Raw genomic sequence first — 12812 nt, 5'->3', positions numbered from 1 at the left:
CATCTGACCAGAGCACCTTCTTCCACATGTTTGGTGTGTCTCCCAGGTGGCTTGTGGCAAACTTTAAACTACACTTTTTATGGATCTTTAAGAAATGGCTTTCTTCTTGCCACTCTTCCATTAAGGCCAGATTTGTGCAATATACGACTGATTGTTGTCCTATGGACAGAGTCTCCCACCTCAGCTGTAGATCTCTGCAGTTCATCCAGAGTGATCATGGGCCTCTTGGCTGCATCTCTGATCAGTCTTCTCCTTGTATGAGCTGAAAGTTTAGAGGGACGGCCTTGGTAGATTTGCAGTGGTCTGATACTCCTTCCATTTCAATATTATCGCTTGCACAGTGCTCCTTGGGATGTTTAAAGCTCTCGGACCTGCCTGGTGTGTTCCTTGTTCTTCATGATGCTCTCTGCGCTTTTAACGGACCTCTGAGACTATCACAGTGCAGGTGCATTTATACGGAGACTTGATTACACACAGGTGGATTGTATTTATCATCATTAGTCATTTAGGTCAACATTGGATCATTCAGAGATCCTCACTGAACTTCTGGCGTTTGCTGCACTGAAAATAAAGGGGCTAAATAATTTTGCACGCCCAATTTTTCAGTTTTTGATTTGTTAAAAAAGTTTGAAATATCCAATAAATGTCGTTCCACTTCATGATTGTGTCCCACTTGTTGTTGATTCTTCACAAAAAAATACAGTTTTATATCTTTATGTTTGAAGCCTGAAATGTGGCAAAAGTTTGCAAACTTCAAGGGGGCAGAATACTTTCGCAAGGCACTGTATATGTATAGGCCTATATATTTTCTGGAAGTACTACATGTGCCCAGCTCATTGATAGAAAATTAGAGGTACACAAGTTGTTTTTGAAATATGTCGCTGAAATTATCCATTGGGAGGTTGTGTGTAATGGTCATATGGGCGGGTCATATGTCGTGGTGGTAGTAGGCTACAACATCACGTGACTCCAAGTTAACTGTGACATGTTTGCGCATAGAAGAGTTTCCACCGCAATTGACCTCAGAAATATCCCTCCCTTGTCTAACATATTTTGTTTGGTCGACAATTGTTTTTGAACCATTTCATGTGTCTGAAGGTACAAACTCTGCCTTCCTGGCATGCCCGGAGAGCAAATCAAGTGCACTATAGGTCCAACGCTGACCAATTGGATGGCTAAGATTACAGTGTCTGCAGTAACATAGCAGGCATAAAAGTAAGCTACAGAAAAGTCAATACTATGAGATTTCAAAAAAGTTTAAAGCCATTACTAGAGACTGTCAACGAATACATCAAAGAGCTGCCGTTTTTATGAGTGATTCCTTGTTTTTACTCTGCAATGTCAAAAACTTTTATTCAACACTTTTATAAGCCATAAAATGTAGGTTCTTCCTACTTCCACTCACGCTACAACCATCACTGAGTTGTAATGAGTAGGAAATTGTATCAATAGGCCTGCAGTATTATTAGCAGCTCAGGTCTTTAATTATTTTTCTATATCGAGTAATATTTCACTTTCTCTGTTCATAGGAGTAACATGAATTTGTGCATGAAGCAGAAATAATGCGGTGCGACTCGAGTTTCACCATCAACTGGAAGACTGTCACTTTTTGGTCAGTGTCAGGGGTGGAAAGGGAGTGGAGGGACATTGAGAGGCAGACCCTAAGTCTGCCCTCTCCACTGACACTGGCCAGATACAGGCACCATCAGCCCTGTACAATAGAAAGCAGATTATTTAAATATATGCTCACTCAGCTGTACCTCAGAAGTAATACAACAACTGACCCTTACTAGTGTGATCCTATAGCTTAACTTATATAATTTTTTTAATGGTCCAAACAACAATGCATTGGCAGGGCAATTTAAGCAATGCGGTGATAATGTATTGGGCCTATAGGCTAGTGCACAAACCTCATTGCTACAGTACTGTTTTTAATAGGCTAATGTTGCATAGGCTTGCTTTTTTAAGTCATGTTCAGTGGTAGATCTCGCCTTGCATTTTGACTCAGAAAAGATTGGTGACCAAATGCACTAAACAAATCCACTGAATATTCCTAGTGTGTAATCATCACAACATTTGAACAAAACTAGCGTTTCTATTGGACCGGATCAGCTAATAGGGATGGACCTACCTGAATCTGACCAATAGAAACGTTAGTTTCTAGTATTAATGATTACACACCTGATGGCCTAGCTGCTAGAACATACTTTACGCTAGCTAGTTCCTTGGACGAGTTAGTAGGCTGTCATAAAACTAAACGTGGAAAAATTATCTGATACTATAGCTAGCTCGTCTAACTAACGTTACTACTCTTACGATACCAGCTAGCTCACTACCAGTTGACTTAATTCTGGCATAGGGATATTCTTCGTTTTCTTTTGGTATTACAGCTGTATCTCGCTGGCAACGCGCTAGTTAGCAATAGGATGGCAACTAACTTTAACTTAGCCACATGCATAAAACCCATTCTCTTCTGATCACTCAACCTGAGTTGGATGCTAACTAGCTAAACTAATGTTAGTTAACTAGGGTCAACAGTAGTAGTTATAACTCGCTGATGTGGCTATCGAGCTGCAGCGAACTGAGACCGGATGGTGAAACACTCCACTTTCTTGATGGTTTGGCTAGCCGAGTGACATCTCCTCGCACACAAAAAAATAAAAACAAAGGCTAGCCTGTTACCCAACTGCCTAGCACCAACATGCTAACACACGAGTCAGAAAAACACATCGAACTAACGTTACTTAGCCAAATTCTCTATATTTGACAGGACTCTACGGGAACTACTGCCTCACTGAAGTGTAAATTAGACTGAATCTGGATAAGTAGAGCCACCGAAATGTTATTAATATCATTCCGCCTCAATCACTACTTTACAGTACAAAGCCATGGACACCCGGAATACTATATCCGGGGACTATATACACTATACTCAAGTGAGTTTATCTCAGCTACGCAGCAGCTTGTCCATTCATTACGAACTTGTGTAAACAGCATGGTTGCTGCCTTTTTTTATTCGTGATATTTTGGACTGATTACCTGTTCCGTCGTTGGTTTTATCCCTCAGTTTGCGAGGCCGACCCCGCGGCATAGTTCCAGGTTTCAGGGCGGGTGTACTGTGAACGATTTGGGTTTCAAAATGGCAACTGCCTCACCACGAGCACTTCGCGAACACATGAACTCTTCAGTGCGGTAGTAGTGCACGTCTAGCTTGGCTACTTGTTGTGAGGCTCCGATGCATGGAGGAGGGAGACATCTAGCGTATATGGATATGCATTGTCTCAAGGAGAAGCAGGAGTGTCATCAAATTCTTAATAAGAATAGGGAATAAAGTCTATTTTTTCTTTATTTTTTAAGAACTGGTTCAATAATCATATCCTGCGTGTGAGTCAACTTTTTAATGCAGAAGGATTGTTACTCAATTATGAGTATATTTTTAAAAAATCTCCTTACAATATCCCGGATACACCTACAGAGTTCGCCATAGTCTTTGATGCTATTCAATCTGGAACTCTCATGTTGTTTAGAGGTGTAGCCAGACCTCTTCTTCTTGACCTACCCTCGCTTAATCCAGTTGACTCTCCAATAGGGAACATATGTTTCTCTTTGCTCCCTCAGAAGAACAGATCTATATGTGCTTTATTTCAAAGGGATATTGTATCCATTCCTTATGTCACAAGTTACTGGAATACATTGGTCACTAATATATGTTGGGGAATAAATGGGTTATTGCCACACAAATATTTGCTTGTTAACAAGGTCAAAGAGGTCTCTTTCAGAATGATCCATAAGTATTACCCTGCGAATCATTTACCTGAAGAAACCCGAAAAAGACATTAACATTGATTGTACTTTTTGTGTTGAGCATCCAGAAACAGTTTAGCATTTATTTTAGCATTGTCTACATGTAAAACAATTATGGAAAGATATTCACAGTTTTATAATTGTTAATATGCTTGATGAGCTTTGTTATGGGAGAATGTGCTGCTCGGTTTCCTTTACTATAATAAAGATAAAGAAAAACAATTTTACCTCAATCTAATTGTGCTAATGGAAAAATGTCATATTCATAAATGTAAATTCACTAATAAAAAAACACTTCTGTGTTTTCTATAAGTAATTCGAGCAGTACATTAAGACCATTTAACATTCTTCTAATAAGAAAGCTGTAAAGACAATCAATATGGTTGTTTCTTTTAAGGTCTTTGTATAATCTGTCATTTGTTGTACCCCCTAGCATATGTTATCATTGTATATTTGTGTACTTCTTGCATGTATACAGACTATTCTAAAAAAAAAGAAGAAGAGGAAGAACGAACTCTTTTTTTTTAAACACTGTAAAAGGAAAGGGGAAAGTCGTCGATCACGTGACACCATTCAAATCCAAATCAAATTGTATTTGTCACATTCAACTGGTGTATACTTTTAAAAGAAAAAAAAAGAATAGTCTATTTTTTTTTCATGTCCAATGACCGCATATAATTAAGGCACTTTCATAAAGTAGGCACAATTCCTGTTCAAAATCATGCAAGAAAAAGCAAGGATAGGCTGGGGGGAAAGCAATATTCAAGCATTAATACATGTATTAAGATGTATTATCTTCCTGTAGGTTAATGTGGTCTAGGCTTACCTGTTCCTGTGCCATGATTATGGCATTGGACATGTTATCCTCATAGGATTGTGGGCTACATAGTTTGATAGATGCAGTACATGTAAACTCAATAAAATTTTATGTGGAATGTGATGAGCTTTAAAACTAAAATGCATTGCCTATAGGGATAGCCTATATCCCTAAACCCTGTTCACTGCATATACTGTATATAAAACACTGATATGCATCACTGACTGTACTCTAACTTGTGATGCAAAGATTTACCAAATATGATTGTTGTCACATTCTGACCTTAGTTCCTTTGTTTTGTCTTTGTTTTAGAATGGTCAGGGCGTGAGTTGGGGTGGGCAGTCTGTTTGTTTGTCTATGTTGTATTTTGCATTCGGCCTGGTATGGTTCTCAATCAGAGGCAGGTGTCGTTAGTTGTCTCTGATTGAGAATCATACTTAGGTAGCCTTTTCCCACCAGTGTTTTGTGGGTGATTATTTTCTGTGTCTGTATGTTCCACACGGAACGGCTTCGGTTTTCGTTTGTCTTTCAATTTCTTATTTTGTATTTTCGTGTTCAGTGATTTTGTTCATTAAAACATGGCGAACATGTACCACGCTGCATGTTGGTCCGATCTCTCATACTCCTCGTCAGAGGAGGACGAATCCCGTTACAATTGTGACCTTTCATGTATATAAGGCTATAAATTCGATCTGCTCTGATAACAGATTGACAGATTCACTTTATCAAGCATGTCTCAGATAAACATATGGTCCTGCACGTAAACTATTTGTCTTATCCTGGCATAGGTCTCATAGGTCTACTCTAAAATCTGTATGGCAAGTCTATAACTGAACAGAGGGAGGGAATCATCCCAACAGGCAGCATCACTACGCAGATGTTTGGGATCCTACCAACAGCCACCATCCCTGTTCAGAGGGAGGAGATCATCCCAACTGACAGCATCACTCCACAGAGGGAGACAGGCAACAAGCATCACTGTGCATATTCCCTGTTAAGGAGGGGATTCTCCCAACAGGCATTGTCCCTGATCAGAGAGAGAGGATCCTCCCAGCAGCCAGTATTCCTGTGCCGAGGGAGGGGATCCTCCAAATAGACAGCATCACTGCAGAGGCAGGGAATCCTCCCAACGTGCATCAACCCTGCGAAGAGGGAGGGGATCCTCCCAGCAGCCAGCGTCCCCTGCATAGAGGGAGGGGATCCCTTCAACGTGCATCAACCCTGCGAAGAGGGAGGGGATCCTCCAAATAGACAGCATCACTGCAGAGGCAGGGAATCCTCCCAACGTGCATCAACCCTGCGAAGAGGGAGGGGATCCTCCCAGCAGCCAGCGTCCCCTGCGAAGAGGGAGGGGATCCCTTCAACAGGCATCATAAATCTGCCAAACCATCACCATGGTATGACCAACGTGTGATGCTGGAATGAATACTCCACATGGAGATTTCTATTCCAGGAGAAAAGGTAGTTTAATCTTGAGCTAACAGGCATTTTGCACTGTTTTGCTATGGCTGCATTCAAATCAAATTGTATTGGTCACAAACATATGGTTAGCAGATGTTATTGCTAGTGCAGCGAAATGCTTTTGCATCTAGTTCCGACAGTGCAGAAATATCTGCAAATCTAAGTAAAGGAATGTAATAAGAATATATACATATAAATATATGGATGAGCAATGACAGAGTGGCATAGGCAAGATGCAAAAGATGTTATAAAATATAGTATATACAAATGAGATGAGTAATGCAATATACGTAGACATTAATAAAGTGCCATTATTAAAGTGACTAGTGATCCATTTATTGAAGTGGCCAATGATTTTAAGTCTGTATGTAGGCAGCAGCCTCTCTGTGTTAGTGATAGCTGTTTAACAGTCTGATGGCCTTGAGATAGAAGCTGTTTTTCAGTCTCTCGGTCCGAGCTTTGATGCACCTGTACTGACCTCGCCTTCTGGATGGTAAACGGGATGAACAGGCAGTCGCTCGGCTGGTTGTTGGCCTTGATCTTTTTGGCCTTTCTGTGACATCGGGTGCCTTAGGTGTCCTGGAGGGCAGGTAGTTTGTCCCCGGTGATGTGTTGTGAGGACTGCACCACCCTCTGGAGAGCCTTACGGTTGTGGGCGGTGCAGTTGCCGTACTAGGCGGTGATGCAGTCCGACAGGATGCTCTCAATTGTGCATCAGTAAAGGTTTGTGAGGGTTTTAGGTGACAAGCCAAATTTCTTCAGCCTCCTGAGGTTGAAGAGACGCTTTTGCGCCTTCTTCACCACACTTTCTGTGTGCACCATTTCAGTTTGTCCGTGATGTGTATGCCGAGGAACTTAAAACTTTCCACCTTCTCCAGTGCTGTCCCATCGATGTGGATAGGGGGTGCTCCCTCTGCTGTTTCCTGAAGTCCACGATCATCTCCTTTGTTTTGTTGATGTTGAGTGAGAGGTTTTTTGCTTACACCACACTCCGAGTGCCCTCACCTCCTCCCTGTAGGCTGTCTTGTCGTTTTTGGTACTTAAGCCTACTACTGTTGTGTCATCCACAAACTTAATGATTGAGTTGGAGGGCTGCATGGCCATGCAGTAATGGTTGAACAGGGAGCACAGGAGGGGGTTGAGCACGCACCGTTGTGGGGCCCGAGGGTTGAGGATCAGCAAAGTGGAGATGTTTTTTCCTATCTTCACCACCTGGGGGCGGCCCGTCAGGAAGTCCAGGACCCAATTGCACAGGCCGGGGTTGAGACCCAGGGCCGCGAGCTTAATGATGAGCTTGGAGGGTACTATGATGTTGAAGCAATATTTTGAATAGTGTAGTAGTGTGGTAGCAGGTAGCCTAGCGGTTAAGCGCGTTGGGCCAGTAACCGAAAGGTCACTGGTTTGAATCCCTGAACCGACTAGATCTGTCAATGTGCCCTAGAACAAGGCACTTCACCCTAATCACTCTGGATAAGAGTGTCAGAGCCTTGGGAAACTGCAAAATGTATCCCCCCAGAAAGCTAGGCCTTTGACTTCCACCTGTAATTATTTATTTATGTCTGAGAAAAACAAACTTTTCAACCATATGATCTAGTACATAATGAAAGCATAATAAATCATATACAGATATGATAATATGATTGTAAAATCATCATGTGAAAGACCAAGCTATTTCATACTTTATAATATATATATATATAGATCAGTTTTCGGAACATCTACCCCAAATATTAGGCTTCCCATTTTGAATCCACAGGTGACACCTTGTGTGACCATATGGTCTCTATGTGACCTGGCACAGTAAAATAGGTTTCAAAAGAAACTGGCTATAGGGGTATACTACAAAAGAAGCTAGATTTCCGCAGGCATTTATAAAGCTAGCCAGCTTTGTGTAGCTTCACATTCCCGCTCAGGCTTCATCTGTACTACAACTGTGGATATTGCTCGTCCGCCTGCCGCTTGTGCATGCCCATGTGCATGCCCATGTTGCACGTGGCTGGTCGAACGCCGAACTCTGCCCTACACAATAGTATAATTACTATCGGGATGCCTAACTGCCATGGTTTACTGTTGTGATGCATAGTTGCCATGGTAATTTGCAATATCCAGTCAATGAGCATTATGGACTATGTACTAATACCACAGATTCAAAATTGGCCTACAAATGCTTACAACATTCTCATCATGACAGCATTATCTCCCAAAGCAATTACGGCATTCCAAACACAAAAATAATTGAAATATATATATATATATTTTTTTTTTAACCTTCATTTTATCAGGGAGTCATACTGAGATCAAGGTGTCATGCAGGTGAAAGAGGACCCAAAAGCGACTTAACAGAAACAGAGTTTATTTAAGTCCAAACAGGGAATAACAGAAATCCTCTAGTCTGTAGAGGGGAATAACTGGAGAAGCGGCCACAGACTGCAGGTCGCTTCGGGTAGGCGCAGGCCGTAGTAGACAGAGACACCTGCTCACACGCAGCATCTGATGAAGGCAAAAAACACGACAGGACAGGGCGATACACAATCACAGCAAAAACACGACAGGACAGGGCGAAACGCAATCACAGCATGGTGAATACTAAACAAGGAACCGACGGGACAGGAACGGAACACAAAGGAATAAATAGGGACTCTAATCAGGGGAAAGGATCGGGAACAGGTGTGGGAAGACTAAATGATGATTAGGGGAATAGGAACAGCTGGGAGCAGGAACGGAACGATAGAGAGAAGAGAGAGCGAGAGAGTGAGAGAGGGAGGGGGAGAGAGAGGGATAGAAGGAGGGAAAGAACCAAATAAGACCAGCAGAGGGAAACGAATAGAATGGGGAGCACAGGGACAAGACATGATAATAAATGACAAACATGACAGTACCCCCCCACTCACCGAGCGCCTCCTGGCGCACTCGAGGAGGAATCCTGGCGGCAACGGAGGAAATCATCGATGAGTGAACGGTCCAGCACGTCCCGAGACGGAACCCAACTCCTCTCCTCAGGACCGTAACCCTCCCAATCCACTAAGTATTGGTGACCCCGTCCCCGAGAACGCATGTCCATGATCTTATGTACCTTGTAAATAGGTGCGCTCTCGACAAGGACGGGAGGGGGAGGGAAGACGAACGGGGGTGCGAAGAAAGGGCTTAACACAGGAGACATGGAAGACAGGATGGACGCGACGAAGATGTCGCGGAAGAAGCAGTCGCACAGCGACAGGATTGACGACCTGGGAGACACGGAACGGACCAATGAACCGCGGAGTCAACTTACGAGAAGCTGTCGTAAGAGGAAGGTTGCGAGTGGAAAGCCACACTCTCTGGCCGCAACAATACCTTGGACTCTTAATCCTGCGTTTATTGGCGGCTCTCACCGTCTGTGCCCTGTAACGGCAAAGTGCAGACCTCACCCTCCTCCAGGTGCGCTCACAACGTTGGACAAACGCTTGAGCGGAGGGAACGCTGGACTCGGCAAGCTGGGATGAGAACAGAGGAGGCTGGTAACCCAGACTACTCTGAAACGGAGATAACCCGGTAGCAGACGAAGGAAGCGAATTGTGAGCGTATTCTGCCCAGGGAAGCTGTTCTGCCCAAGACGCAGGGTTTCTGAAAGAAAGGCTGCGTAGTATGCGACCAATCGTCTGATTGGCCCTCTCTGCTTGACCGTTAGACTGGGGATGAAACCCGGAAGAGAGACTGACGGACGCACCAATCAAACGACAGAACTCCCTCCAAAACTGTGACGTGAATTGCGGGCCTCTGTCTGAAACGGCGTCTAACGGGAGGCCATGAATTCTGAATACATTCTCAATAATGATTTGTGCCGTCTCCTTAGCGGAAGGAAGTTTAGCGAGGGGAATGAAATGTGCCGCCTTAGAGAACCTATCGACAACCGTCAGAATCACAGTCTTCCCCGCAGATAAAGGCAGACCGGTAATGAAGTCTAAGGCAATGTGAGACCATGGTCGAGAAGGAATGGGGAGCGGTCTGAGACGACCGGCAGGAGGAGAGTTACCCGACTTAGTCTGCGCGCAGTCCGAACAAGCAGCCACGAAACGGCGCGTGTCACGCTCCTGAGTCGGCCACCAAAAGCGCTGGCGAATAGACGCAAGAGTGCCTCGAACACCGGGATGACCAGCTAACTTGGCAGAGTGAGCCCACTGAAGAACAGCCAGACGAGTGGAAACAGGAACGAAAAGGAGGTTACTAGGACAAGCGCGCGCGACGCAGTGTGCGTGAGTGCTTGCTTAACCTGTCTTTCAATTCCCAGACTGTTAACCCGACAACACGCCCATAAGGAAGAATCCCCTCGGGATCAGTAGAAGCCACAGAAGAACTAAACAGACGGGATAAGGCATCAGGCTTGGTGTTCTTGCTACCCGGACGGTAAGAAATCACAAACTCGAAACGAGCGAAAAACAACGCCCAACGAGCTTGACGGGCATTAAGTCGTTTGGCAGAACGGATGTACTCAAGGTTCTTATGGTCTGTCCAAACGACAAAAGGAACGGTCGCCCCCTCCAACCACTGCCGCCATTCGCCTAGGGCTAAGCGGATGGCGAGCAGTTCACGGTTACCCACATCATAGTTGCGCTCAGATGGCGACAGGCGATGAGAAAAATAAGCGCAAGGATGAACCTTATCGTCAGACTGGAAGCGCTGGGATAGAATGGCTCCCACGCCTACCTCTGAAGCGCCAACCTCGACAATGAATTGTCTAGTGACGTCAGGAGTAACGAGGATAGGAGCGGACGTAAAACGTTCTTTTAGAAGATCAAAAGCTCCCTGGGCGGAACCGGACCACTTAAAACACGTCTTGACAGAAGTAAGAGCTGTGAGAGGGGCAGCAACTTGACCGAAATTACGAATGAAACGCCGATAGAAATTAGCGAAACCTAAAAAGCGCTGCAACTCGACACGTGACCTTGGAACGGGCCAATCACTGACAGCTTGGACCTTAGCGGAATCCATCTGAATGCCTTCAGCGGAAATAACGGAACCGAGAAAAGTAACGGAGGAGACATGAAAAGAGCACTTCTCAGCCTTTACGTAGAGACAATTCTCTAAAAGGCGCTGTAGAACACGTCGAACGTGCTGAACATGAATCTCGAGTGACGGAGAAAAAATCAGGATATCGTCAAGATAGACAAAAACAAAAATGTTCAGCATGTCTCTCAGAACATCATTAACTAATGCCTGAAAAACAGCTGGCGCATTGGCGAGACCGAACGGCAGAACCCGGTACTCAAAATGCCCTAACGGAGTGTTAAACGCCGTTTTCCACTCGTCCCCTCTCTGATGCGCACGAGATGGTAAGCGTTACGAAGGTCCAACTTAGTAAAGCACCTGGCTCCCTGCAGAATCTCGAAGGCTGATGACATAAGGGGAAGCGGATAACGATTCTTAACCGTTATGTCATTCAGCCCTCGATAATCCACGCAGGGGCGCAGAGTACCGTCCTTCTTCTTAACAAAAAGAACCCCGCCCCGGCCGGAGAGGAAGAAGGCACTATGGTACCGGCGTCAAGAGACACAGACAAATAATCCTCGAGAGCCTTACGTTCGGGAGCCGACAGAGAGTATAGTCTACCTCGAGGAGGAGTGGTCCCCGGAAGGAGATCAATACTACAATCATACGACCGGTGAGGAGGAAGGGAGTTGGCTCGGGACCGACTGAAGACCGTGCGCAGATCATGATATTCCTCCGGCACTCCTGTCAAATCGCCAGGTTCCTCCTGAGAAGTAGGGACAGAAGAAACGGGAGGGATGGCAGACATTAAACACTTCACATGACAAGAAACGTTCCAGGATAGGATAGAATTACTAGACCAATTAATAGAAGGATTATGACATACTAGCCAGGGATGACCCAAAACAACAGGTGTAAACGGTGAACGGAAAATCAAAAAGAAATAGTCTCACTGTGGTTACCAGATACTGTGAGGGTTAAAGGTAGTGTCTCAAATCTGATACTGGGAAGATGACTACCATCTAAGGCGAACATGGGCGTAGGCTTCTCTAACTCTCTGAAAGGAATGTCATGTTTCCGAACCCATGCTTCGTCCATGAAACAACCCTCAGCCCCAGAGTCTATCAAGGCACTACATGTAGCACCCGAACCGGTCCAGCGTAGGTGGACCGACAAAGTAGTACAGGACTTTGATGGAGAGACTTGAGTAGTTGCGCTCACCTGTAGCCCTCCGCTTACAGATGAGCTCTGGCTTTTACTGGACATGAATTAACAAAATGTCCAGCAACTCCGCAATAGAGGCACAGGCGGTTGGTGATCCTCCGTTCCCTCTCCTTATTCGAGATGCGAATCCCTCCCAGCTGCATGGGCTCAGTCTCAAAGCCAGAGGAGGGAGATGGTTGCGATGCGGAGCAGGGAAACACCGTTGATGCGAGCTCTCTTCCACGAGCCCGGTGACGAAGATCTACCCGTCGTTCTATGCGGATGGCGAGAGCAATCAAAGAGTCCACATCTGAAGGAACCTCCCGGGAGAGAATCTCATCCTTAACCACTGCGTGGAGTCCCTCCAGAAAACGAGCGAGCAGCGCCGGCTCGTTCCACTCACTAGAGGCAGCAAGAGTGCGAAACTCAATAGAATAATCCGTTATGGACCGTTCACCTTGGCATAAGGAAGCCAGGGCCCTAGAAGCCTCCCCACCAAAAACTGAACGGTCAAAAACCCGAATCATCTCCTCTTTAAAGTTCTGGAATTTGTTAGAGCAAT

General features: G+C 44.9%; 1 protein-coding gene across 1 annotated transcript in view; it reads right to left on the bottom strand.

Moving 5' to 3' along the window:
- Positions 1 to 3172, bottom strand: part of LOC124004869 (zinc finger protein 236-like) — a 95129-nt gene extending 91957 nt beyond the window's left edge. Inside the window, 1 exon segment of the mRNA XM_046313696.1 lies at positions 3040 to 3172. Coding sequence (XP_046169652.1) covers positions 3040 to 3091 — 52 coding nt within the window. The 5' untranslated portion in view covers positions 3092 to 3172.
- Between the last annotated feature and the right edge of the window lie 9640 nt (positions 3173 to 12812).

Source organism: Oncorhynchus gorbuscha, linkage group LG19, assembly GCF_021184085.1.
Source record: "Oncorhynchus gorbuscha isolate QuinsamMale2020 ecotype Even-year linkage group LG19, OgorEven_v1.0, whole genome shotgun sequence".
Taxonomy (NCBI): domain Eukaryota; kingdom Metazoa; phylum Chordata; class Actinopteri; order Salmoniformes; family Salmonidae; genus Oncorhynchus; species Oncorhynchus gorbuscha.
Note: the sequence above shows the minus strand (reverse complement) of the source record. Positions and strands in the feature narration are given on the sequence as shown.